A 26,876-nucleotide genomic window follows, 5' to 3' on the forward strand; every position below is an offset into this window, starting at 1 on the left:
AATAAACGCTTAACACCAATACACCACTGTTATGTATCCCAACTTCTGATTATTTTTCAATTCAAAATGCGCATAAGCCAGAGGGTATTTCAACAGAAGCTTTAATTCTTTCTATCCTTTAAGTGTCATTTTGATCAGGGTAGGGCAGGCAGAAGGTGGGCAGATGGTGAGAAGTGCAGCTGTGCTTCAGCCCCACCAACACTTGGGTTTTCCTGTCTCCCAAGGCATGGCTTGCTGTCAACGGTGGGGAGCCTCATCCTTCAAGCCCACAGCTTCCAACAAAATTTTAACAATAAACCAAACCTTAAAGGTTATGGGTGTGAAGGACCAAATCCTCTTAATGTCCCAGCTCTTCATGCCAGCCCTGCTGTCCCATGCTGTTCTTTGAGTTGACACTGTCCCCTGGGCAAGAGARCATTACAGCGAGCACCAAGAGCCTCAGACTTCACTTTGGGCTATTAAATGCAAGTGCCACACACTTCAGTACCTCAGGCCATACTGCCCCGAGCTTTCTTCAGGTGCTCTGAACATGTGGTGTTCACCTCCCATCTCCCAGGCACCAGGAGCGGGCCAATTTTCAGCATAACGCACAATCTCAACTATTTTATTGCTTAATTTAGGCCATAAAGTCCCTTTGATGTGTTGTGTAATGCAACGTTCATTCTGAAAAAGTGGGTGGAGTAGCTTTATGGTATTATAAAAATAAATAAAATGCCTGGCAGGATTTTGAAACCACATGGTCATTCCTCCTCTCTCTGCAGATAAGTTGATTGTTGAGAGAGAAATCTTGCTTAATATCTAACTTTGGGTGATTTATTTCTCCAGAGTCCTTTCATCTCCAGCATGTATTGGGTTATCTGTGACTTCTAATCTGATTGTTTTAAGTGTGATCAAAGAAACCAAGAGAATGCACTTTATTTTCCCACTGTATGAACTGAATGCTGTTTGTACAGTGCATTACATCACCTGTTCCTGCTGCTTCTGAGTCCTGCACCAAATGGCTGYGGTATAAATAGAAAACAGAATGGACTTGTAGGGGGTGATGAAATTTGTTCCACTTGCAGAGTAAAACAGAGTTAACTCAACCAACACTTTCTTCACGCCCAGCTCTACCTCAGCGCGCAACAACAGGAGCTGAAAATGTTTGGAATAACTCACTTGTGCAGTGTATGGAGCTGGCATTCAGCAGCCTCAAGGAGCTGTGCTGAAAATCCACGGGAGATGGCAGGCAGGGAGACTGCCTCCCATTGAAATTGTTGGGATTCTTTCCATGCTGTGCAGAGAAGGAGTTTGGCTTTGTATCAGCACCATCACGTTGTTGTAGCTGCAGTGGTCCACAGGCAGGGTCTGTGGGCAGAGGTGCTCCCCGTCCTTTGCCCAGGCTGGTGCTGCAGGATCCCTGCACACCTTGGAGGGCTTTGCCTTCCCAAACAAACCCCTCTGTCAAAAGCAGCTCATTTGTGGAAGGGCTGGAGGAAGCAGAGCGCAGGGACCCACCTGGCTGTTGCAAACTGTGCATTTCTCGGGGATAAACACCAARGAGCAGCTCTGATTCATGTGGAGGCCCAGGAGATGCCTCGGAAATTAAGCCTGGAAGCTGCATTTCTCCGCTTGATTGTAAAAACACCAAACTGAAGAAAGAATATTTCTTTTCTGACATGTCTTAGTGCTTCCCCACCACATAAGCTCAGTGTTCCATGGAGGACAGCTGTCCTCTGTACAGCTTTGCCACGTCTCCCCTCGCTGAAGTCTCCYGGCCTTCTCGGGGGCACTCAGCAGCATTTTCACTCCAATTATCTAACTGATTAATGTATTTAACTTGGAACATTTACTCTCAGCCTGTGTTTGACTTTCAGTTTCTTACTTCTCTTGTAGACCAGRAGGGTAATCTGAGGGCCTTGCTGGCTTTACCAAGCAGTAGCTGTTGGCCTTTAAAAAAAAACTAAACAACAACAAAAAAATCCTCTCTCCTTACTGACCTTGCCTTGACACACCTACAGGCCCTCATGAAAATCCCACCCTGGGTAAACAGTTCACGTTTTTATTCAGAGGAGAACTGCCATGCATCAAAAGGTCAGGGAAATCATTTGGGAGATAAGGTGTTTTTATCTTAAGCAATTAGTCCTTAGTGTTGGGTTGGTTTTTTTCATTCTCTGATTGGATTGGAAGTTGTTCTTGTGCAGCGTGTGGTCGCTGTAGAAATACTGAACAAAAAAATGCCAAAAACTTGTACTCCCCTACCCAATCCTGCCCCTGCCACCCTGTTTGCTTGGAAGCAGAAAGCCAYGGGCATTTCTGACGTGCCATTCCAGAAGGATGAGCTTAGGGCCTCTATCTCCCCATCAGCCTCCGGGTGCTGATCATCTGATACTCTCAAAGCTTTGCCYATCCATCACTGTATTGCTGGTGGTTTTCTTTGTAGGTTGGAGGAGCAGGAAGGAATCAGGGAGAGGATGGAAGCGTGGAGTTTTCCTTTTGGATGTTGCCACTGTGTGGGTTAGGCAGGACTGATCTGGATTGCTCCGGAGACCAGGAGCTGGGTCTCCTCCTTGCTCAGTCATCACCCTGTGCGATGGGGAATTCTCCTTTGCTGAGCAAACCGAGCCACTCTGCACCTTCTCACTAGTGAATTATAGGAAAATTAGATTGTCCTTGCACCAACATAAGATTGACCAAGCCTTTCCCAGTTTCCCTTCGGGGTGCTGGGCCATAGGAAGGACTGTGCAGTTACCTGGCCTTGCCCTACACACGTGTCTGTCACATCTAAGTGCAGTGGGATGCCACAGGCTCACCAGCAGCTGTGTGTTCCTCATCTCAAGGTCATATTGCAAAGGTTGCCACAGCCAAAGCACTTCTCCTGTGTTGTTTGCTCAGTACTGGTGTTTGGAGACCCCTGCTCGCTCAGCTGAGGGGGAAAACATTAGGATTTATGTTAGGGTGGGGGGTTTTCCAGCYCCTGAGGATTAGCATCTTCCTTGATGACATTTCAGCTTCCTGTTGGTGTGGTTGGATAGTGGGCAGGGACATCCCTCAGCACTGGCTGGGAAGCTTCTATGGCTGGGAAGCTTCTGTGTCTCTGAGCCCCTGTAGGACAGGGACTGAATTCTGGGCTGCAGGCTGAGGATGATGAGCTGAGCTCTCCTTATGGCTATTTTATTGCTGCCGTTGCAGATCTCAGAGGTGTCTGGTTGGACTCTACGATTTGATGGACACAGTCCTGCACTGAAATAAAATGTCTGCTTGAATTCACCTGTTGGGTTATCAGAGTTTACGGTAGCCCTAACCCTAACCCATGTAGTGCTCCTTCCACAACAGAAATCTATAGTTCAATGTGATACATTACTAGATTTCTTTCCCCACATCTTATGAAAAAGCTCTTAACAAACACATCCGGAGGTGTGAATTACAGCTGATGTAATTAATTTGTATTTGTGGGCCTGGCCCCCTGCAGTCTGGCTGGCAGTTAAGAAGAAAAAGAAATCTATTCTTGGAGAAGATCAGGAATTCTTTGACAAAGGCTAAGCCAGGGTGATGCTGCCTTATCATTTGTAGCACTGTCCAGTGGCAAATCTATAATTTGAGTAGGCAGGCCCTTCCTAAACCAGCAGCATCTCTGCTCACCTACCTCGTTGTTTTGCAAAACAGAAGTCTTAAAAATGGTCAGGCATAAAACAAGACAGAGGCAACTCTAGATCCTGAAGTCACTGCAGGAGTGCCCATCGCAGGGCAGTCAGAGCTAGAGCCTGCTGTGACTTCTGAAGTCTCTCCTTACCAAGCCCATCTGCAGGCTGTCCCAGCCCTTCTTATCCCTCCCACCCTGGGGTGAGTGTCGTGGTTTGAACTGAGTGAGCAGCACCCATACTGTGCATTGGAGGAGAGCAGGAGAGGCAGCAGGGAGGGAGGCACAGGCCAGCAGGCAGCTCTGAGTGGGGAAGCCAGCCTTGCCTTCCCTGCAGGCTGCCTTGGTGTGCTCAGCCCCAGCCCGGCTGCAGCAGGATTAGGTCCCAGCACACTTCCARCCAGCATGTCATGGCAAGCTTCCCCAAGCAGCAGTTTCCACTTTKCCTCTTTGGTGTCTATTGTTTTGTTATTTGGGGAACTGGAATCCATGATCAAATTGGAAATGTGGTTAGCATCAGCCTCTGATGCAACAGGGTGGGTTTTTTTCCTTTCAGAGTGGTCTGAGCCTGAGCACATCTTCCCTGGACAGCTCAAGGGCTGCACAGTTCTCCTGTGACCCACACATTTGGGCAGTGATACAGCACTATGTTCACTGCTGAAACACCATCCCATTTAGTCTCAGGAGAGCTGCAAAGTGCTGGCTTGGGCTAAATCAGGCAAATAGTCACTTGATCACAAAGTGAGTTTCCAAAAGGAGGAGGTTGCCTGAGTGGTGATGGTTTAGATTTAGTCATTTAGTGCATCRGGAATAGGTTACGTTCTCAATTATTTTGATTTCAATCTAATGTGTTAATAATGTGAGTCTCTTCGAATGAAAATGTATTTCCAAGTCGCTTTAAGTATTTGCTAGTGCAGTAAGTTGAAGACATATGTGAAAGARAGGGCCATCTGATGAACTGCTATTGTTCTCTTAATTCAACCCACCCCGTTTGGGCCACTCGGCATGAATGGCTTTGTGTTTGCTAATAAAATCATGCAATGTTCCCTRCAACACATGTTCTGCATGTCCCAGCTAGTCAGCAGCAGTAAAACCTTATTTTTATAGGTTTATAATGTTACCTTCTCAACTGTGGCTTCTTTTAGATMCAGCAGTGCTTCCGGCTTTGGCCTTGGCATGCTGGAGCACACAGGAGTGACCGTAAGCCCGTGTTTCTAGCTCATCTCTCCCCTTTCCCTTGGCACCTCGGGCACTTGCTCACCCTGAAGAACAGCACCCACTGGAAGAGAAATAGTAGTGTTCTCCTTGGACTGCATCCTCTTCAAAATGTTTAGATGAGCCCGAGCTGCTTCTTGGGCTGTCTCAGGGAGGGTCTGAGAGGGCTACAGCCCTTTTATCTGCTGGGCTTAGGAGACCCACAGATGATGTGGGAAGAGCTCTGCTATTGCATGATCCCAGGAGAGCTGCAGCCATCCTGACAGTTTCTTGGGGCAGTCCCTCAGACAGGGATGAAAAGCAACCTCTGCCTTAGCACAGCATCTCAGAGGGGGCTGCTCTCAGCAGTTGGCTGGCAGTGGTCCTCCTCGAGCCATGTCCAAGCTGCAGGGAATCAGTATGCAGAGCAGTTACTCCCTTTCCTTGGCACATTGTTTTTTAAGGACTCTAGGGTAGAGGGGATTAGACAAGTTCTTAGAGGAGGAGAATAGCCAGCAGGGGATGGCTGGTCATTTTTGTTCCTTTTGTAGCACAAACAATCTCTCCCTTACTACTCATAGGGCTCGTGAGCCTTTGTGATGTTTATTTGGCTGAAAGATTTGGAGACCTCTGGTCTAGATAGCTCTCCAACTGAGAAGGGGAATTTAGGCACTTGTGATAGTGTGGCCAAAGAAATTACAATAAATATTTGGGAGATTTTAGTGTTTGGCATTTATCAGGAATGGTTTAGCAGAATGAAATCTTTAGTGGAAGGATGGARGTCAAGTCCAGCTGAAATGACAAAGATGTGCCTGGGTTGGCGTTGGCACATCTTCCACACTTCAGGGATTAGAAGGAATTGTGTAATAGCAACATAATGATCTGCAGAATTGGCTCATTTGAACTTCAGCTGCTTTTGTTTAGGAGATGGACTTAAAATCTGAAACTGGGTCAAAATCTTTTCTTGCTCTAGAACTAACAGTTCCCCACGTTTCAGACTTCTGTTTGAAGAGCCCTCTCTGTTACTACTGTTCAGCCAGCCCTCCTGGGCTGAATTTCAGCCAGGCAGGTGACCTTGGCCTGCTAGTTCTTGTCAGYTGGGAAAGTGGTGTTGGTCAGGATCAGATTTTCTAGGATCTGATAATCTCCAGCACATCCTCTCCTGCTGATGGAATCAGGGTCCTGGGTTCCTCTTTAGGACTGATGGAAATATTTCTTTCTATAAGATTAGGAGCTGAACAGGCACCATTCTGGGGGTATATTCAATCTCCTGGATTCTTACCACATTTTCACAGAAGGTAAGTTGTCAAGGGTTTTATCATTTTGAGAACTTGCCCTGAACTACCAGGAGGACAGAAGTCTTCYTCAGCAATGGCATTCTCCCCAAAGATGCAGCCCACGTCTTTGAGAGCTGTTGTGGTTTCTCCTATGTTTGCAGCAGAAAATAAAATCCCCCAAATTTTTTTTGGGTGCAGCTGCATTTGCAACAGTAAAAGTGGATTATTCTTACAGGTTCCAGGGTCAGCCTCTTGCAGACATTCATGGCCTCCTCATCTCCTGGGGTTGGCCTCAGTAAAGGAATCGTACAGGTATTTCTTTGTCCCARAGTTGCCTAACTTTTCCCAGATTATACAGCCTACGGGGGCAGGGAAGGTTTGCAAGGCTACTGCCGGGAAGTAGCTGCTTGGGAAAGCCCTCTTCCTTACTTCTGGAGAAAGCAGTGTGATTRATTATTCTGATTGCTCATCTGGGCTGAGGTGGGCAGTCCCACCAGGCAGTCACCCTACTGCCTGCAGGAAAGGAACAAAATGATCCTGCTCATGGAGARTCCATGGCACCCAGTCACCAACAGTGGAATTTGTAAATTCCTTWGTTATTTGCTAAAAGCTGCAAACACATCTGCAGAATTCACAGACCTCTGTTACCATCTCAAGCGAGATGATGCCKTTGAGTGTTAGTGACACACAGACATACAACAGAGGAGTCTCTTCACTGTTCTGTTCTCAGTGTTAGTTTTACATCACACTGTGGATGTACACACAGGAAGGTCACTCTTAGAATAAAAACCACTGTCAAATACTGTCCTCTCTTTCCTGGATGTGACARTGTACCAGCAGCAAAGGTTGGCAGCAGCGTCACTCTGCTGTCACATCATGTCACACACTCAGCCCCTGAGTCCCAGGGCTGCAGATGTGCAGGCTCAGAGATTGGTGTCACAAGCTCATGCATGTTTTGATTAATTCATGTACAGTTTCATACATGGGTTCAGGAAAGGGTGCTTTCATCAGCTTTTGGATCAAAATGTGTGCCAAGAATATTGTGAGACATGTTCCAGGCTTGCTCGTAGCTTTGGAGAAGGAGTTAATGGGGATGTTAAAATACTGCTCATTTACTCTATAGGCAGAGCTGGCAGCAGTGGCTGTAGTCATGGTTGCCCAACATTCCCYATTATATAAAACTTTGTTGTAGTTGCTCATATCTTTATCAGACTGTGTTGTTTGGTGTTCTTCCACGCTGAGATTCTGCCTCAGGCTGAATTACTTTGGCAAATTTTAGTAAAAACAAARGGGGAGGAAATTACATTGTTTTGTTCATGTCAGAGTCTTACAATTTACTTTACGTTGATAACCTTCCAGTTTTCCCACTTTGAAGCAGGGGTTTGGCAAATGGGTTGCTGGAGGTGGGAGGGATGCTGGCAGCTTGAACATGTATTTTGCCATCCATGTGAGAATCCATTCAATATGACTGAATTATAAGCTTATGAAAAGGCACAAGCTCTATAGAAAATGGTTTRAAATTTTGGCAGTCAAGAGTATATGAAAAGTGTATTTGCTCTGATGGTGCTCATGGCTGAGACTTCAGAGACAGGAAACTGCAATTCCTGCTGCTGCTGATCATGGAGTCTCCAGCACACATCGTTTGGTGAGCCAGCTCTCTTCTCAAATCCTCCAGAAAAGGCACTTGCCAAAAAAAAGGCTTTTTGGGCAGTGATGGGGAGGGGGTGAGGAGGGAGAGTTCCTCCAGCAGTGGGTAGATGGTGTTGGGAGCTAGCAAGAGACACACTGTACATGGTATTGGAACTGGAAGGGGGTTTTCCAATGCCTCCTGGAGTTTTTGGGATGTGCAAGCAGGAAAACAGAGGTGCTTCTGTGCTGGTTTTTGCCGGATCAATGCKGGAAGACAGCTCTTCTCCCTGGGAGAGAGTCATTGTGTGTGCCTCAGCTTTCTGTCTGCRGCTTGAGACCCAGATCAGACTTGCTGATGTGCTGAGCATGCATCAAGGCAGAAGTCTTAAAAAATACTGAGTGTTAGACCCAGGGCATTTCAAATTGAGCACYCACRTCTTGAGAATGTTCTGACAATTYCAGCATTGCAGTTGGCTTTTTGTGCCTAAGAGGATAATGGCTTTTCCTTTCTCCCAGAACAGCAGCACACATAAATACAAGATACACTTGTGAGAATTGCCRTAGAGTAGTCACCAACAAAGTGAGTAATGCTGCATTCAGCATGAGAGTTGGGTGATGTAAAAATACAACGGGGGCAGGGGGAAAGAAGGATATCAGTCCATTTCTCCTGTGCTCTGAGCAGATGAAGTTCTGCAGAGAGGACTAACAGATAGTGTCATACATGAGCACAAGAGAGATGAGTAGAATCTGCTTTTTTTTTTTTTCTACAACCTATAGATTGCTTTTCCCTGCTGTCTTAAGGAGAAAATATCTATAGCAATGATGCATTCCTCTGGTGCTTACCTGTTCARTGAAGTCCGGTCTGTGTGGTGTGGCCCATATGCAGAGTAACAGATGGTGGGTTTGTGTCACACAGATGGGCTCCAGTGTTTCACAGCTCTTGTGCTCCAGGCCATACACAGAAAACAGCCTTTCCCTTCATCCATGGGATTTCATTTCTGGTTGTGGCATTTGGGATGATTGCAGTGGGTCAGATGAGCTCCAGTGCTCTGCTCCTGCTGCAGAAGAAGAAAATGGTGTCAGTAACACATCATGTCTATTGGGGGTGATTCTGGGCCCACCCACTRCAATCCAAAATGCAGAATTAAACCAGGTTCTCACCTCTGGGGCCACATAAATGTGGCTTTTGCAATGGTCCTGTGTTGTATTTAATGTCTGGGCAGTTGTCAGCTGGAGCTGGAGCATTTGAGGTGATTGTAAGATCTTCTCTCCATGCAGGTTTTCTGCTGAGATCAGTTACTCAGAGCACTTAAGAGTCTCTCCACACTTCCCCATTTTCACTAATTATCACAGTGTCTCTGGGGCCTCCCTCCCCTGTTGAATTTGGTTGGGTGTCAGCAAGTACCTTGTACTCAGAATTTCTGGAAGGATTAAAAAGACATCAATGGAACACACAGAGTTTGTTCATCTAACCTTGTGTCTCTAGGAAACTGAGGTAAAAAACCAAATAGAGTCATCTTTTATCTGAACAGTGGTTAATTTATTTAAAACTAAAAGCACATTGCTTGCATTGTCACTTATTCTTCCTGTATGGAGCTGTCAACTGGTTTTAATTGTATAAAGACGAGTGGAACAAGGGTTCAAACACTCTTTTATGGCACTTGGAGTGGACATGGTACTTCATATATATCCCACAGTAATGCATACCAGATGAAAAGATACTGTGGAATTCAGGCAATAAAGGTAAAAGGCCATATATCTGCCTTTTCCAATGGATGAAAACCAAAACACAAAAAATCTAGAAGGCAAAAATAACAACAGACCTTAGCACAGTTCTTGAAGTCAAGTTTCACTTGCTGTGGAGTGCCCCCAGAAAAAACAAGCACAGGATTTGCCTGAGCAGAGGCCAGATGCAGTAAGGGGATGGACCACATGTATCCCTAACAGTTAAAGGTGTTTCATCTCCCCCCGGAGTTTAGCTGAACCATTTAGTATTGCTCTGTCCCACAAACAACTTTGTCAACTCCTGTGCAATTTGTCTATGAGCAACCCTTTAATTTTTAATTCCCGCCCCCGCCGCCTCCTTCAGCTGTTTTTCTCTACATTTTAGTACCTGTTTCAATGAGGTGAACTGTTTCTTTCACCTGGGATTATTTAGTGAATGCCTCTGGAGATGTGTCACCCTCAGGAGTGGAGCATGCCCAACACACCAACCTTGGAGTGAAAGTCAAGGAATTCCCAGTAAACAGGGATTACTGACCCACTTGCCAATCAGCTGCCAAATTTAGATCCATTTGTAAAAGAACAGCCACGAGAAATGGGAAACTGAATCCACTGACTTCATTCTTCCTTTTTAAATATGACTTTGTGTGACCTCGATAGAGCGATTGATGATTTGGCTTCCAGGTCTGGCTGGAGATGCAAGGCTTGGTGATYGTCCCAAAACTGGGACTGTGAAAGAATACTTCATGCTCACCATCTAAGGAAAAGTTACTTTAATCTTTATTTAAAAGGAAGTCTGTTTGTAGCAGCTTCACAAGACTGACTTCCCTCTGTCTGCCTGTTTTCCAGGGACAACAGCAACTTACTTGCTGTTAGTCTGCTAAACTCTCAAAAGAGAGAGAAAATTAGTGTCTCTAGAAAAGGAAATATCCTTTGTAACAGCATCTGTCTCCCTTAGACACAGTTTCTGCATTTCACATTCCTTCTGGTGATTGTTATTACAGTTCTGAGGGTTTGTCATTGTTGTCTGCCTCTAATAGATCTTGTCAGGACAACATGACTCAGTCCATACTCCTCTTGCCCCAGCCCCTGCCTTACATTGGCCAGGGTGGCTTGAGCTGTGAAGGAAAAGTCAGATTACGAGCTCCCAGCAGAGACCAGGAGACTGAGTTAGGATTTATACTTTTGCTRTGATGCTGACATCTCTTCAGAGCTGAGCAATAAATAATAGAGCAAGTTTAAAAGCTTTTTGCAGCTTGCCAGTATGTTGTTGTTGATACAGCYTGCCGTTTGTTAACATGATCCAACAAGTATCCTTTAATGACCCCATKTGGGGAGCCTGTGAGACTCCAGAGTACTGCTATAGAAGCTCTGTTTCTTGGTGCTGTACTTCTGAGACCTGCTTATCTGTCATGGTTGCAGTCAGCTGATGCTCATGAACTCCTGCTCATTATAACATACTGATTGGAGGCAGAAGTCTTCTGCAGGGATACTTCTTTTCTGTCCCAATCTAATGGTCTCTTGACTTTAAACTTGAATGTGTTCCCTAGATGGAAGTGAAGTTAAATAAGGCTTTGCAGGAATTTTTAATGTGAAGGTGTGAAACGTCTTTGTGAAGGTCTTTTGCTGAGTTGTTTTTTCATGTGCTGCCAATATCTGATCCCACTTCTTGACCTTTAATATACACTGAGAGAGAAGATTAGGATGTTTCTAATCAGCTGTATCTCCCCTCTGGGAGCASTGTTAAATCCCGGCTCTCAGCTTTATCTCTGCCAGGTCTTGCCAGCCCTCCATGTTTTTGGTTTTGTTACCAGCTGAGGTCAGAGTTCATTCACCTCAAAGSTTCTTGTTCAATGGGGAAGTTTCTTGGATCATTTCTGTGGGAGTTAAGACATCAGCGAGCGGCTCTGTTTGGAGGCAGACCCTTCTCTTCATGTGCCTTGTGAGCCAGRCCTTAATCAGTGAAATAAAGTCTTTTATTTTGTTCAGGATTACTGCTAATTCTGCCCACCTCATCATTAGTGGGGCTTTGTGAAAGGTCTTCATGACCAAACCTAAGTGATTTTGAGGCCTTAAGGTACCTCATAGGCATTCAAAATATTACATCAGCTGGTTTYTTCTGCCACCCGAATTTGTAACTTCATTAAAATACCAAGTTTGTTGGCAATAAATTGGTAACGAGTATCGAGTTTCATACCATTGTTTAGAGGGGAATTCAAGTGAGGCTAGCAAGTCKGTGGTCATGCAGCTCAGCTTATGTTACATGGCCCAGTGGTAAAGGCAGGCGGTTTTATGTCAAAGCTGCAAGTTGTCTTTGTAAAAACAGGGCCCCCCTGAGTTGAGTATCTTCCCCTTTCATTTCAACCATCTGCAATACCACTGTTGTGATTGAAGTATCGGGAAATTTATCCCTGAAAGCAATACAATTGMAGTGCTGGGGTTGATGCCTTCCTGAAAAACTTCGGTGGTCTAAGGAAGGACTGAGCGCCCGTGGTCTCATTTAGCCCTTGGCTTCCAGTGGCTCCTGTTCCCCAGTTCGGTCCCTGTACCTGTAGGTGTCCCTGCCCTGTCCTACATTTTCCAACACTCCAGAGGCTCTGTAGGTATGTAGGAAGTCAGGGAATGATCTGTAGTCATTGGCCAAAGYTGGACGCTTTGTTTCCATCCAAAAACTTACTCATTCTACAGACCCTGGTCTTAAGTTACTGAGCTCACAGAGAAATGTGCTCATAATTTCTTTCTTGTAAGCTCTTTTGCGTTGAGCAGAAACTTTGGCAAAGAAGAGTCAAGTCACTGGAGAATCCCCAGTTCTGCCTGGTTATACCAGGCCTCCTCAGATCTTTCCTTGGAACAAGCAGACGAGAGGAAATACTTTCCATTTCAGAGAAGCGTGGACAAACAACGTTGCTTCAGACAGAGAAGAAAAGTGGCAGACGGAGTTACAGCGCCGAATCCTGCTGGCCAAAAGCATGCTCTTGCCTTTATTCAGTCATTCCTGGAACACAGTGTTCTTATTGTATTCCTCCTTACCCYGCTCAGTGCCTCTGCTCGGGCTCAGGGCTCAGAGATGCCCCGACCACGGTGCTGGCAGGTTTGGGGGAGTTAAAAAAAGCATCAAACGCATCTCGGCAATGGAACCTCTCCCTCCTTGCCTGACGCTGGGTAAACGTGTGTTCTGAAAACCTGGATCCCGTTAGAAATGTTCCTGCTGTCTGGAAAACAAAGTACTCACTYGCCTGGTTTAGTCATTAAGTAAATTTGTGGTTTGGTTGAGACAAAAAATAATGAAGAAAAGCTGTTGAAATCCTGGGATTAATTTGATAGTTTGCAGGCAGTGGTGTTTTTAAGTGGAGCTGCTGCCTTCTTTATGTTGTGAGCAGACCCAGGTACAAACCTGGGCTTCCCTGTTTCGCTGTGCCTCAGAGCCAGGCATTTGGAAGTAATTTGTTCCACGAAGGCCCTCTCGGTGCGGGCGAGGGGGTTGCTCTGGGCTGGGAGCCGCAGTGCGTGGGTGTCGGCACGGCCGGCCCGCAGCTGGAATGCCGGSAGAGGATTTTGGCTGCCTGTTCATCTGCGCAGGGAGCAGCACCCCGGGCTGCAGGCAGGGATGGCTGGTCGCTCACTTGGCACCACATGGAAGGCTCTGAACTGTCGGGAGGTTCCCTGRTGTTATTCCATCTGGGACGTGCTGGCCCTTTCTGGGAAGAACCATTTCCTTTGGACCTCCTTTACATCTCCCAGCTTCCCTGCCTGCCTTCCYAGGGAAAGGCAAAAAACAGAGAAGCCCATGCAGAGACCCTCAGAGCTCTTTGCAAAGTGTTTCCCCCCTCCACCAGCCTCAATTTACCTGGGACAGTCACCAAAGAAAGCAGAGAGCAGGGAGCTGGCACTGAAATGCTGTCTGAAATGCCTGCTCTGTGCGTTCATCCACTTAACCACACATATATATGTGTATATATAAAATCAYTTGTATTAAACATAGATGTCATTTCAGTCTGAAAAGCCAATTAGCAGAGTGGAAAGCTCTTGCCAATCAGCCTCTTGCTGAGTTTTCTCCAGCTCTCAGATGAAGCAGGGGGAAGGAGACTGCATTATCAACCCTCTACCTGTGTCCATGCTAGAAATCCTGGTGCCCCAGGGAGAGTGCATTTGGAGGGTCAGAGTCAAGGGTGAGGACTCAGGTCCCTCTCATTTTAGGGGTTCACATGCATGGATGTTCAGCACATCCCTGCATGAGCTTGATKATGTCCCTTCCAATAAAATATTTTAAACTGTTTTTCTGTGCTGTGTTGTCTGACAGAGGCCAGGACACAGAGGTGAGTGTGGCTCATGGGTGRGAGCAGCRTACYCTGGATATCGAAAATGCTCACACAYTGCTGGGTTTGCCCTGCTTTTGTAGCTTCTGAATTCACTACAGCAATTTTGGATGGCTGATGCAGCCTGGCTGCTGCAAAGCAGTGAGGCTCTTGTTCAGTCACAACGAATGCAGCCAAATATCCTGTATATTTTATAGAAAATGTCCTTAATGTTGTCAGCCTTTCATGAAGGATTAGGATTCATATGAATCATGTMATCATTTAAAAACCAAACAAAACTACTATGTTATGGTATATAATMTATAATATATTGAAATTAATCTAGGCACATACCTTTTATTGTTAGATATGGAACAGAATGTYCTGCAACATTCACTTTATTTCAGGAAGATGATCCAATTGTCCTGTTAATTGATGTGCAGACATKGTGCTGCCCATTTCTTTTCATTTTAATGAATATCTTGTGCTTTGAGCTATTAAATAAATGTGGCTTGTGGTCTTATTCTAGGGAAGACATGCATTGTTTTTAGGAAAGACTTGCTTTTATTGTTTGTCAGACTCGGATTTTTGCAGTTTTGATTTTAAATCTGTAACTAGTGGACAAAATCCAGTAYTACATTGGGGCGATGAGTGAGCACAGCCTCGCCTCCATTGGGAAAGAGGAGCTGGGAGGGCTGGCTTGGAGATGCACAGAGAGATGAAATCTTGAGGGACTTGTTTTGCAGTTTCCTTGGAACACAGTGGTTTCATCCTGTTGTCTGAAAGCCTTTCCTAAGAAGGTTAAGGTAGTGATAGGGCAGTACAGCCACAATATTTAGCCTATCTAGTCCTTATTTGCCTCCTAAGGCAAATGTTTTATTTCCTGTATTTCAACTTCCTTCCTACGTTCTCTCCCCCACCTTGCTGTATCCTATGATCTAAATTACTCGTTGCAATTAATGCATCCTCTGTACATTAGTGCTGCCTGAGAAGTAGCATGTCTTTGGTGAATGCAAAGGAGTTAGAAACTAAAAAACTCAGACTGGTGAATCTTGGATTTAGCTTTTGTAACTGTGCTTTAATACTTCGCAATAATTGCTGAAGCTCCCCATAAAATAATCTCCATGTAGTCCTAAAATGGAATTGAATGCCTTAGAAGAAAAGAGAAGAAGAGCCCTTATCTGTACTTTTAGTTGCATTTTTATTTATTTCCCTTCTTTCTCTGGCGTGGGAGGATGAATACGCAGGGAAGAAGATACAGATTTGCAAAGGCAAGGAGTGCTAAAGAGCGTCATTTTTTTCATCAGCTTTTAAAAGCCAGACTGTAATCATAAATTCCCTGATAGCTGGAGCATGCAGAAGTCGTCTTTAAGCCTACAAGTGACAGGCTGCTGTTGCTTTTCAAACTTCAGATTTCATTTTTTTGTAAGACACAACTTTGATCTGGTTCCTTTGTAATGCTCTGCAGAGCGCCAGGGCCGCTGCGCTCGCCGGCTGCAGAGCTGGAAGTGAACTTTCTTGGCAAGAGCCATCTGGAGACCTCAAAGAACAGATTAACTTGTCCAGAATTGATGGGATCTTTGAAGAAGCTGCCCTTGCCTGGAACACATGTGATTAGCCTGACATTGGCAGTGATAAAGTTGAGATGCACAGCAGCATCTGAGTACGCAGAGTAATTGGGAAGAGTTTTAAGTGGAGCAACCCCAACAATCTGCAATCAGATTATCAGGTAAATCCCCAATTTTAACCTCTTGAGCTGACTTTGCCTCTTTAACTCAGATCAGATGCAGTCAGGAGTGAAGATTTTCRGCTTTGCATCTTCATAGACTTTTTGTTCTTGGCTCCAAAACATTCCCATGATGACCATTTGGGAAACACTGTATGGTGCAACTTTTGTGGTGATTGTTGGTACCACAGATTGGAAACAGATTTTTCTGTTCAGGTGGTGGGTTAATGTAATCTTGTAAATCAGACTGTATGCTGGATGCTGCTGTAATTCCTTATTTAAAGGTGACCCTGCTGCGGGGACACTTGTCAGCACAGGCTATTTGGATATGCTGAAGGAATTTGTTTCAGCKCACACATCATAAGCCAACATCTGCAGCTTTTAATTTCATTGACTGGTTGTGATCATGAAATGTGRAGTTGTGTGAAGATGTGACAATCACCTGCTTGTTGGTAGATGTAAGTTTTGGGCAGTAAGTGGCCAGCTGGAGACTCAGTGACCTGTCATTCTGGAGATGGAAGTACGTCACTTTTTTAATGATTTTTTTTCCTCACACTGAGTAAATGGAACTTGTCAAAATAATGAGCCAGAAGGATATCTCAGCATTACATTGCATCCTCYCAATCACAAAGGCAAATTGGCCAGAGACACCAGATAGGAGTAATGCTTAGTGCTGATTTCCTGGAAACAGTGATCTTCAGAAACACAGGACTGTAAAAGTTTGAACTCATTTTTCAGAAGTTGGTGTGAAAAAGTAGGGWGGGAGGACAGAATGAGTAGCTGGGTCCCATTGAGTTGTGGCTCTGATCTGTGGTCTCAGGGCACCATCACTCAGCCCAAACACCACCCTCCAGAAGAGGAAAGGAGGAATTGTGTCCTTCTGTAAAGTTGCTCACTGCAGTGCAGGAGGGAGGGCATGGCAGCTCCTGCACCTGCCATCAGCTGTGGTGAGACATGTGGAGTGTCTGCAGAGTCTGTTTTGGGATGTCTTTCTGTGGAACTCACCAACATCCCCAGAAGTCCTGCAGCTCAGAGCTTTCCAAGGTGTCTCATGAACTGGGGTGGTTATCAGCTGCCTCATGGCTCAAGATGTCTGGAAAATGGGATTTCTCCCATGTTAAAAATCAGCTGCTCACCAAAACTGAGGTGATCAAAGGTTCAAACTGTGTCATGGGAGGAAAACTTCTGGAAGAGCTGTCCAAGCAGAATGCATTGGGAGTTTTGTGGTTATCAGCTTCCTGAGCTTTGTCTCTTGGATTTACTACTGTTGTGTATCAAATAACTGCTCCTATCAAGTGCAGAGGTTTGGAGGTGCTTCCCATGCCACCAGGGAGTTTGGAGATGCCTTTATGTCAGGGTCAAGGAGGTKGGACACCCTTGCATGAGGAGGCCTGCCAGCGTGCGTGGTTTCTATCACTGCTTCAATTCTTTTGAGCAAAATTTTTCTTCCAGAAAATGTCAGAGTCATAAAAATTCAGTGCTGGAACTGGAGAAGGAGGTAGCAATGAAAACTGATGGATTGATCAGCTTCCCTGTTAAACTGGGAGCTGTTGCAGCCACACTGGAACTGTCAGCAGGCTTGGGAAGACCATGTCTCCCAGACCTGCCAGTAAAGTGTTGCGCAACTTATTCCCTCCAGTGGAAATTTAAATTCTACAGAAATTAGTTGCCTAGAGGCCTTTCATCTTCAAGGAAGTTTCCTTCTTGCCTTAGTGGTTTTTTTCCCATGCTTGATGAAGAACATCAGTGAAGGAGGTGCATGACTGGTGAGAACCAAAGGGAGTGCCACATGGATTTGGCTTTAGGGGCGGGATTGGTGWGATCTTCCTCCCACTGTGGATGCTGGAGGTGATAGAATTCTTYCCCAGAGCACACCAACCCTGGGATTTTTGCATAGAGCAAAGAGTAGCATGTTTGGCAAAGGCTGGGGACTTTGCATCTTTGATTTAAAATTGAAATAGCCATYGRGRGAAGTTRTGCAAGGGAGACTGGGGATCCCAGKCTGGAAGGAAAAGGTTATCCTTAGGGACTCAGCATGCAGTGGGAGCTCCACATAGAGCAAGAGGGCTGAAGAGGAGCTCATCTCTCTGCTCAATTACATTGAGGCTCCAAGATCTGATGGTGCTGATGTCCAGAGTGCTGGGTGCTTGGTCAGAGTGGGAGATTTGGGGATGGATGGCATACAGCCAAGACAACACACAAAACAAACCCAGAGCAGGTAGAAGGAAGCCCCAAGGAGATTTTTGCTGGTTTATTACAGCAGTTTTGGCCCTTGTCAGCATTACCAGAATGTGCAGTGATCAGTGGAGGGTTTTRTGCAAAGAAAAGGCAGCTGGTCAGGCTGACTTACTCAGGTCGCTGTGATCTCTGTTATAATTGTTCCCTATGTGATTATTTTGAGGGTTGAGCCACTGAGAGCTGCRGAAGAGATGTGCAGCTTCATTTCTGCAATGTATGAAATGTTCTGTGTTCATTTCAAAAACGCTCATTGCTCTTTCTGTCTTAAAAAATGAAATGAAATTCCAGAAGTCTGCGGGAATTTTTGTGAAGTCTAACTTTAAATGCTCACCTTTCCTTTTATCACCCTTATCAGTGCATAAAGCTCAGTATGTGAGGTTTTTAGCTGACATTTCAAATCGCTCTGAGGGTGCCTGAATCCCTTTTAAAGCAGCCTCCCCTCCCAGATCAGAAGTGACCATTTTTTTTGTTAGACTCCATGTTCCTTTAATGTTTTCCTCCTAATAGATGTTGAAAGCGTTCTTCAGAGGCAAGGCACAAAACATTCAAATAGTGATACGAGCCAGCTGAAGAGAGTTGTCAGGGAGAGGGAACATTAGGAGAAGGATTGAATACAGATGGATTCCTCAAAAGTAATGTAACCTGTTATGATTGCTTTGAAATCCTATACCCTTTCCATCTCCTTACGCTTACCARAAGTTTACATTTGCATTGATGTATTAGAGGCAGAGCTAAAATGGAAGTAATCCCTGTTGTACACATGCTTAAGTGTGTAATTTTAGCTAAATACAACAGTTGTGACCAAACCTCCATCCTCAGTGGGAAGACCACAGCTGGAGAGCGTTGTGGGAGAGCCCAGCCATCCCAGCTCCTCCAGAGGTGCCAGGGGCCACCCAGGACCCATCTGCTCACTCTTGGTTCCTTCACCCATCACAGTTCCACACCCAAGGACCTCTTCAGGTGCTCTCTGCTGCTCTTTGTATCAGCAGGTACAAAGGAAAAATGGATTACCCTGTGCATTTTATTCTGTATATCTGAGTGCTTTCTTAATGTACAGCTGGAATAATCCATGCCTCTTYCAGACAGTCCTGGCAAAAGGTCCACTAGAAGTTGGTGCTATATTTTAATTGGGTTGTCCACAAATGATCCTTCTCTTTGCCCTCAGGGAAGGCCTGAGCTATCCATCATTCCTGCCTCAATTTAAGAGGTTGTCTCAGCCTCCATCATGCTGCTGTCATGTTGGATTTGACAGGAGGGYTGCACTGCACAGCGCTCCTTTAATGTTCAGAACTGACCGTTCTGCACGGGGAGAATGGCTGAAGGGGGCTGGTAAGGTTTTCACTTATTATCCCTTGCTTTTTAGGGTGAACTTGTTCAAATTATTTCCAGTACTTGCCCTAGAAAGCCATTCTGAAATCTGATGGAATATAGAAATAAGTTTGCTCCAGTGCACATCTGCAGCAACCAACAGAAAGTTTGCATGCTAGAAGGTGTTTGCGGTGTCTCACCATCCCAAAGCTCCCTCAGTGCTCATCCCCAACTGATTCTATATTGTACCCAAGAATGGAGAAACCTCACAAGGCTCCCTCCTGCCAAACAGCCATGAAAAGCCTCAGTTGKCTCAGTTTTGAATGCTCTTTGCGTCAGTCTGCAACTAGACTGAGCTTCATCACCCGAGAAGAAATGCCTTGGTTGGTTTGTGGCACACAAAATAGTAGTTTTCTCWTTGTGAGAGTAGGAGAGTAATTTCTAACTGGCCCCATAATGGACCTGAAGTAATAAGATTTTTCCTAGTGAGCAGTGAATATACATGAATTCGAAGGAAAATAGGTTGTGTGTCGAGGTCCCAAAGGGCAGGTGAGTAGGAGCTGGGTGRGCAATGCATTAGCTGAAGGCTCCAGCCCTGTCCCAATTCAAGTTTTACTATACTTTGGTAATGCTTCCATCCTGGTACACCATGTGCCATATTTTCCATAACAACATCTGAAAACCTCTGCCTTAAATGGGCTCTCTGCCAGTCCCAGTTCATGTAGTGCCTGTCCTGTATTATACTCCATACAAATATACACAAACTGCCAGCTTTAGCCTTTGCTGGTGTCTTCCTCACCTCTGGTCCCTCCATGTGTGTGTTTCTCATGGGTTTCCTTGTCTTATCTAAATGTAAACTCACTGGGGCAGGGCCTGCGTTCTGTTTTCTGTGGGACTTTAACCACTGCAGTAGAGCCAGAAACTCTTTTTTCTTGGCAAAGCAGGGGAGCACATGTTGCACGATCTGCCCTCCATAGAGATGTTTGCTYAGGGCCCATTGCAAACCACATCAAACTAGGTGCCAGTTACTGAGTTACTAAATAAAAGATGATGCAGATGAGCTTTGTGATCAGAACTAAAACAGGACTCTGATTTTCCAAGCTTGGAAAACCCAGGAATCCATCAACTTCAAGGTATCTTAAAAATGCTGCTCTTCATGCAGCGGGGCAGGCAGGGAGAGCAGGGGATTAAATACTGTTTGGTTGGTGTGAATGTTTCAGCTTGTTCCTCCTGGCAAATTGCAAAATTACTTGCAGTGAGAACAAGCTGCCTGCATGGCCTGTCTGTCCTGCAGGGTGGCAGAGCTGGAGGCACATTGGCAGCAATGGCTTTTCTATGCTGGTGRCAGAGTCAGTGTGAAGGAATTCTTGCCTGCTTGGTTCACAGGCTGCTTCACCATCAATGCAGGTCTCCTCCTGAGCAAGGAACTCACTGCCCAGGTCAGCTCACAGAGGCAGCCTCCCCTCCTTGATGTTTTGCTGAAGTGAAAGGAGGCTGGCCTGCATGTGTGCTTGAGTAACAAGGTATGTGCTGTGTATAAACCAGCCTCCATAGATCCGTGAACAGGTTGGCCACTGGAAAAGCTGGTGTGATGAGGTGGTCCTTCCTGGTGGAATTTGCAAGTGGCTGATGTGCWTCAGTGTGACACTGGAGGTCTGTTTTAGGTTCTGTGTTATTTCCTTGCTTCATATCCCTCCCTCAACAAACATGTTGGAGTAAAGAGGGATGTTAAAGCAAGCACAGAATGGGTGAGYTGTGCTCTTCCTGTTGGAAGAGCAGAAGCTTGTTTGGACTAAAAAAAATCTGTCTTACTCTCTAGGAATTGCTTTTAGATGCTCATGGAATGACAATGCTAAGCAGCTACGCATGGACTTTGTAAACCCTGACGGAAACTGGATTTCTTCTCTACATTCTTGTTCCTCCCTTCTTTATATCTACCAGTATCATCTTCATTACTCTGCGATTTCCCTTTTTCTTCCAGTTATGAGTCAAATTGTTCATGTCTCTATTAGTGCAAACACAGCCTGTCACTGAGTCTGGGGCTCCAGCAGAGCCCTTCCTCCTGGTGATGCAGAGTATGGTCAAGGTTGTGTCCTTCTAATTTGACTTTTTTTTCTCTCACAGGCATGGGTCRTGGAGAGAGCCTGTTAACCCCTACTATGTCAACACGGGCTATGCTTTGGCTCCTGCCACCAGTGCCAACGACAGCGAGCAGCAGAGCATGTCCAGCGACGCCGACACCATGTCGCTGACAGACAGCAGCGTGTAAGTAACTCCCCTGGGGGGACAGGGACACCTTTGTGTCTTCAGCAGTGCTGCTCTTGGGTTGTTTTGGGAGAGGCTTTGCCACAGCTGGGGTTGGGGGATGTCTGAACAGAGCACGGTYGTGATCATTCTCACTTTCTTTGCAGTTGTTTTGTCACTTTGCAGGCTACTCAGCCTTGCCAGTCTTGAAAACACTTTCAACATAAAATGCTTTGAGTGAACTGTAATAAATGGTGTTTAGTCAGMGTTTCTGCAATGTTTCTTAAGCCAGCTGCAAGGATTGGTAGTGTTGAATGGCTTTGTTGTAACTGATTTGAGATAAATTGTGTTCTGAATGTTAGAGCTTTCTACTTGCCTGGATACTTCTCGAGGTTTTATGCTGCCAAACTCACAGATTCACAGAATGGGTTATCTCCAGTGAGGGAGACTCCACGCCCTTTCTGGTGTCTGTTCCAGTGTGTGGTCACTGCACAGGAAAGTTCTTCCTCATGTTCAGGTGGAATTTCCTGGGATAGTTTCTATCCATTGCCTCTTGTCCTGTTGCTGGGCACCACAGAGCAGAGCCTGAAACCTCCCTGTGAAACCTCCCTGTAGATACTGATGGACTTATGAGATCCCTTTTCAGCCATCTCTTCATGAGGCTGAACAGCCCAGTTCCCTCAGCCTGTCCTCATTAGAGAGATGTTCCAGTCCCTTTATTGCCTAGGAACTCTCTCTCTTGTCSTGAGGAGCCCAGAACTGGACACAGCACTCCAGATGGAGTAACAGCTCAGTCTGTGGTGGCTCTGCAGTAGGATTGGTGACTGACCAGTTCTAGTTTGTCTGGTGACCACTTCAACTCATAAGCCCCAGCCAATATATTTTCTTTTTCTGTCCATTTTGACAGAAAAAGGTATCACTCATGAGATGCCTTCCTTGAAGATGGTCTGCAAAGGAAGAAAAAAAGATTTATGAGATTTTGTTGTGACTGCATCTCTGTGATAGAAAAAAAAAGGATTTGGGGGAAAATATTCACTGTTTGGTCTGGTTTTTAGTAGTGCAAATGCAAAGTGTCTTTCTGTAGAGTAGAAACCCTTTGATTCTTCAGGCGAGAGATGACAGGTTTACAGAATTAGGAGAGGATTTTATTAATGGCAGTGCTGTAAACACAGAGTCCTCCAAGAGGCTCGTTTAGTGTCAGTGTTAGTGTCAGGAGCTGTCAGACCTTGTTGGAGAAACTTTCCAGCCTGTGCCATGGATGCTGTTAATGGGTSCTGCCACAGTTCCCCACCTGCCCTCAGTTCATACAGTGAGATAGGGAGCGTGCAGCATGGCCAGGGAGTTTCTGTGTCTGTGGTGGTCGCCCTGCCTGAGCCAGCAGCTTGCTCATCTCTGGCTCCACAGAGACTTGGGGCCATGTAGGAGCAGCTGTGAGTCCATTCTGCTCCCTGACACCAACTCCTCACACATTATCCACATCATGTTGTAAAAAGGAGGAGGCAGACCTTGGCCAAAGGGGCCTGGCAGGAGGAGGATGCCCCCGGGACAGAACCCTGTAGACGACCACTAATTAAAGGCTCCATTTGATACAAATCCAGCTGCTCTGCCACATCCTTCTGCAATTYTTCATATTCATCAATTTATATGGAGGAGTACTCTGAAGCTAGCAGGAGTCATGCAACTTCTTGTTATCAGGAGAGACAGATGTAAGAGCTCTTCAAAATTAATTAGCTTTTAGCACTTCCTTTCCCACTGGTCCAGCAGGCTCGTGGGGCTGCACTGATGGTTATACCTGTGATAAGTTGTGATCATTTATGCCAGAGTTCTTCACCCTCCTAATTTTTATTTCACTAGCCACAGTTTCTTTCTTTCACWGGCAGAATAATTTCTTATTGGCCTATGTTCCTTATCCTATGCTCCTTTTTCCTTTAGGTTTTTTATCCCTCCTGTGCCCACCATGGGCTGTTTCTRGGACTTTAATTACCACCAGTATGTGCACTACCTTCTGCTAATAACTAACCCAATCCTAATGGTTCATTTTAAGCAAGTTTCAAACTTCATAAGAGTAAACCTTTTTTTCTGTGCCTCTCAAACTGGATGCATACAGAATCCCAGATTGGGATTCTGGATGTACAGCCTTGTCCTTTGGCTTACACAGGCTCTGTCTATTTTCAGCACTTGCTCTTCATTACATGCTTTAAAACTCCAGCACCAGATTTTACTCGGTTTTTACATGGCACTGCTGAACCTATCTGCCTCCTGAGTTTCAAAGGAATTTTTGCAGAATTGCTCAAGGCAGCAAAAATGAAGAACAACCAGATGAAGTTAAAGAAGGGACTCCTGCTGCTTGACAAGACTTACATGTCTCAGTGCTTTGAATTTAGGCCTCCTCTGAGGAAAATGGCAATAAAAGCCTCGTTTGCTGATGAGCGAGGTTCTTCCCTCTGTGTGCTGTTTACACACAGCAGTCACRCTCAATAATGAAGAAATCTGACTTCTGCTCCAAGGCAGCACGTGAACAGGGTGCAATCCAAGGCACAACCTCYATCAGCCTCTCCATCAGAGGCAAATGTGTCTGGACAGTTGGGATGCAAAAATTGAGGAGCATTAATAAACCGGGAGAGCAAGGCAATGCTCTTCAGTGCTGGCTGGTGGAGAAGGCAGGTGCAGAGCATTTGCAGTGCTCTGATGCACCAGCTCCCTTCCAAACTCTGGTGCTGGATTGATCCCAGCAACACAGGGTTTGGAAGTGGTTGTATTCAAAGCCTTAGCACAGACCTCAGTGATGGTCTGCCTGTCTCAGCTCCTGAGCTGGGGTGATTTTTTGGAGCAGCCAGCTCACCAAGCGGTTTGTAAAAYTGTGATTTTACAAGCACACTTACCTAAAAGGCCAGCTTTCAACAGGATGTCTTTCCAAGCCCTGTTAAATATTATTGTAATGGGTTGAATTTATGTAACAARTGTGTTATCAGTCCCTGTTGTTGGAGTAGTTTGCTTTTTGAGTGGCTTAAAAAACATTGGTCTTAAATGCCTGCACTCTGCTGATTATTTTTCAGCCTTCCTGTGTCATAGGAATTCCTCTGCTCTTGTAGGCAAAACAGCTCTGGTCCTCTCTGCTGAAACCTGTTTTTATAATCAGCAGGGCAGCTGTGTTGTTTTAGCTGGTTTGTGTGGAGGCAAGGTCTGGGGAGGACACGGTGAGAGGCTCCAGCTCACTGGCCTGGCAATGCWGTGGCTGCAGGTGGGGCTGAGTGGCTCATCCCTGGTGTTTGTGGAGGGTCAGTGGTAAATCAGAGATCTGGGGCTCTGCCTCCCCCGTGGGTTGCTGCCCCAGGCTTGCAGCAAGATTTCCACCACAATCCTAAACTGTGGCTGCTGTCTCAGATAACCCTTCTTGGGGATAGCATCTTCCCAAATGGAGGAGGTGGATGGGAGRGGTTGTCACAACAGAGATGCTTGAGGCAAGTTAAGGCAACTGAGGGTAGGAAGGCAGCAGGCAGCAGCTGAAACCATTAAATCAGCATGTGATGTTCCAATTCAAATGCAGAAACACATCCATATYTATCTTGATTTCTGCAAGAGCTCACATGGGTAAACAAGAGGTCATGTCTCCTCTTTAGCCCAGTGTTGTGCTCCAGCTGAACAATACTCCTTCCTCTGGGTCTTATCATGTGTCCTGGCTTATCTTACTTGGGAGATGTCTTTGCCTTTCCCCAGGCACTTGGGAAGCCCTCAGTGCCCCTGGGCTTGTCCAGAGGGATGCTCCTTCTTCCCCAGTTCCAGTCAAACCTGCTCCAGARTAGGGATGGCCAATCCCCAGAGCAAAGAGGTTTAGGACAATGATTATTCCTTCAAAAAGTCTTGCAGATTAAACACTATTCCTTGGATGATTGCCTTTAACTAAAATAACTGGTGATTTTCCTATCATGCTGCTTCTGACAGAGGTGCTTTGATAAGAATGATTGGTAGCAAATACCAGTTTGGCTGTGTATTTGTTTCCTGTCTTTCCTGAGGCTAGCGATCCAGAATTACCCTGAGTTTTCTTAAATTTAAACAAATTAAGCAGCATTTTAATTTAAAAGATGCCAAATTATGCTTTCCAATGCATTAGGCATAATAGTTGGGTTTGAAGCCTGTCTACAGAGGAGCAAAGACAGCTCTTGTTAGAAGAGTCCAACTGCAGAGCCACAGCCAAACCACTGCTCACCAGAGGCTGTTGCAGGTCACTTTGGAGAGGGGAGGAAGCCTCCACGTTTCCCTAACAGTAAACCTATTGCATTATCATTAAATAAACAATGCAAATACTCGTCTTCCCTCATTGCATTTCAGCGCTGAGCTTTCTGGTGCTAAAGAAAATCACGTGGTGAAACAAGGAAAAACAGTTTGGGAAAGTTTTATTTTAAAAGTAGATGTGCTGTAAAAAAAGTTTAATTTTATATATATATATTATTTCTCTATCTATTGAAAATATCTCAAAGCAAGCTACCTGACAAAAGGAAAACAAAAGTACAGTATTGGTTTTCCTTGCTTTCCCCCATCTATTGAATAAGGTTTTGTTGGGATAAAATTAAAGTGCTTATCTTTGAATTTGCTTCCTCTGGTTGAGTTGGCACAGTACATTGAACGAAGGAATGTTCCAAGTTCAGAGGTGGCATTGGGGAATCTAGTTAAAATGACATCAAAGGCAGCACAGCGGGGCTGAACATGTGTTTGAAGCCGGATAGATTAGAGGCCATTATCAGCCTTTCGCTACTGTGCTGGGAACAAAAGTTGCTCTTTCCGCTGGGACTGCTGCTGGGGAGAATTAAAAAAAAAAAAAAAAAAAAAAANAAAAGTTGCTCTTTCCGCTGGGACTGCTGCTGGGGAGAAAAAAAAAAAAAAAAAAAAAAAAAAAAAAAGAGAGAGAAAGAAAGAAAGAAAGAAAGAAAGAAAAATTGCACTTTCTAACATAATGCCGCTTTCCCCGCAAATGGCCGTGTGGCTTTAGCGTGCGAGTTGTGTTCTGGTGCCCGGGTTTTGTGCACTGGTTAAGCTGAAATGTTGTCTATTGATGCCGACCAGCGATGGCTAAAATAATCCCCAGGGTTTTTTATTTTTCCCTCTGAAAACTTCCAGTTGTTTCGTTGCCATCCAGTCTAGAAAAGGCCGCGTAGCAATGCGGTGAAACTCTTTAACCGTTGTGACTCCGAAGTTCAAATTRAGGCTCGTCATTAAAGAAAATTAAGCTGCCTAATGAACACTCTTGTGATCCCTGTACTGCAGAATGTGGGGAAGTTGTTCTGCTCCCAAGCCATGTCACTGCAGGCACAGCAAGAGATGATGCTCCCAGCGCACTCTTCCTTCTCCTGCATTACCTGCAGCCAGTAGCCAGAGCTGTAATTAGGCTGGCTCATTTTCTGTTCCCTCGTTTGTCTTCCTGCTAAAAAGCACTTGTCATTAATCATGGGGTTTGTTTTATTTTATTTTAATGGTGTTTCATTTTGAATGCCTGGGTTGCTGCATGAAATTAGGTTCTTCTGATGTCGTTTACTGGCGATTTTGCCTGCACCCTCATTTCCAAGGAGCCAGCAGGGCAGCCAGCATGATGGGAACGGGATGAAAGCTGATGGTAGCTGTCGTCACAG

The 26,876-nt window shown here is 45.4% G+C and overlaps 1 protein-coding gene across 2 annotated transcripts in view; it reads left to right on the plus strand.

Annotated features, from left to right (window-relative positions):
• The window catches only part of AXIN1 (axin 1), a 69,475-nt gene that overhangs the window by 16,510 nt on the left and 26,089 nt on the right, over positions 1-26,876 (plus strand). For both annotated transcript variants that reach the window (XM_057372367.1, XM_057372368.1), the window contains exon 2: positions 21,133-21,273. In XM_057372367.1, the coding sequence (XP_057228350.1) occupies positions 21,133-21,273 (141 nt within the window). The remainder of the gene's footprint in view (positions 1-21,132; positions 21,274-26,876) is intronic.

Source organism: Malurus melanocephalus, unplaced genomic scaffold (genome assembly GCF_030028575.1).
Source record: "Malurus melanocephalus ecotype Western Australia unplaced genomic scaffold, MMel_1.1 scaffold_170, whole genome shotgun sequence".
Lineage (NCBI taxonomy): Eukaryota > Metazoa > Chordata > Aves > Passeriformes > Maluridae > Malurus > Malurus melanocephalus.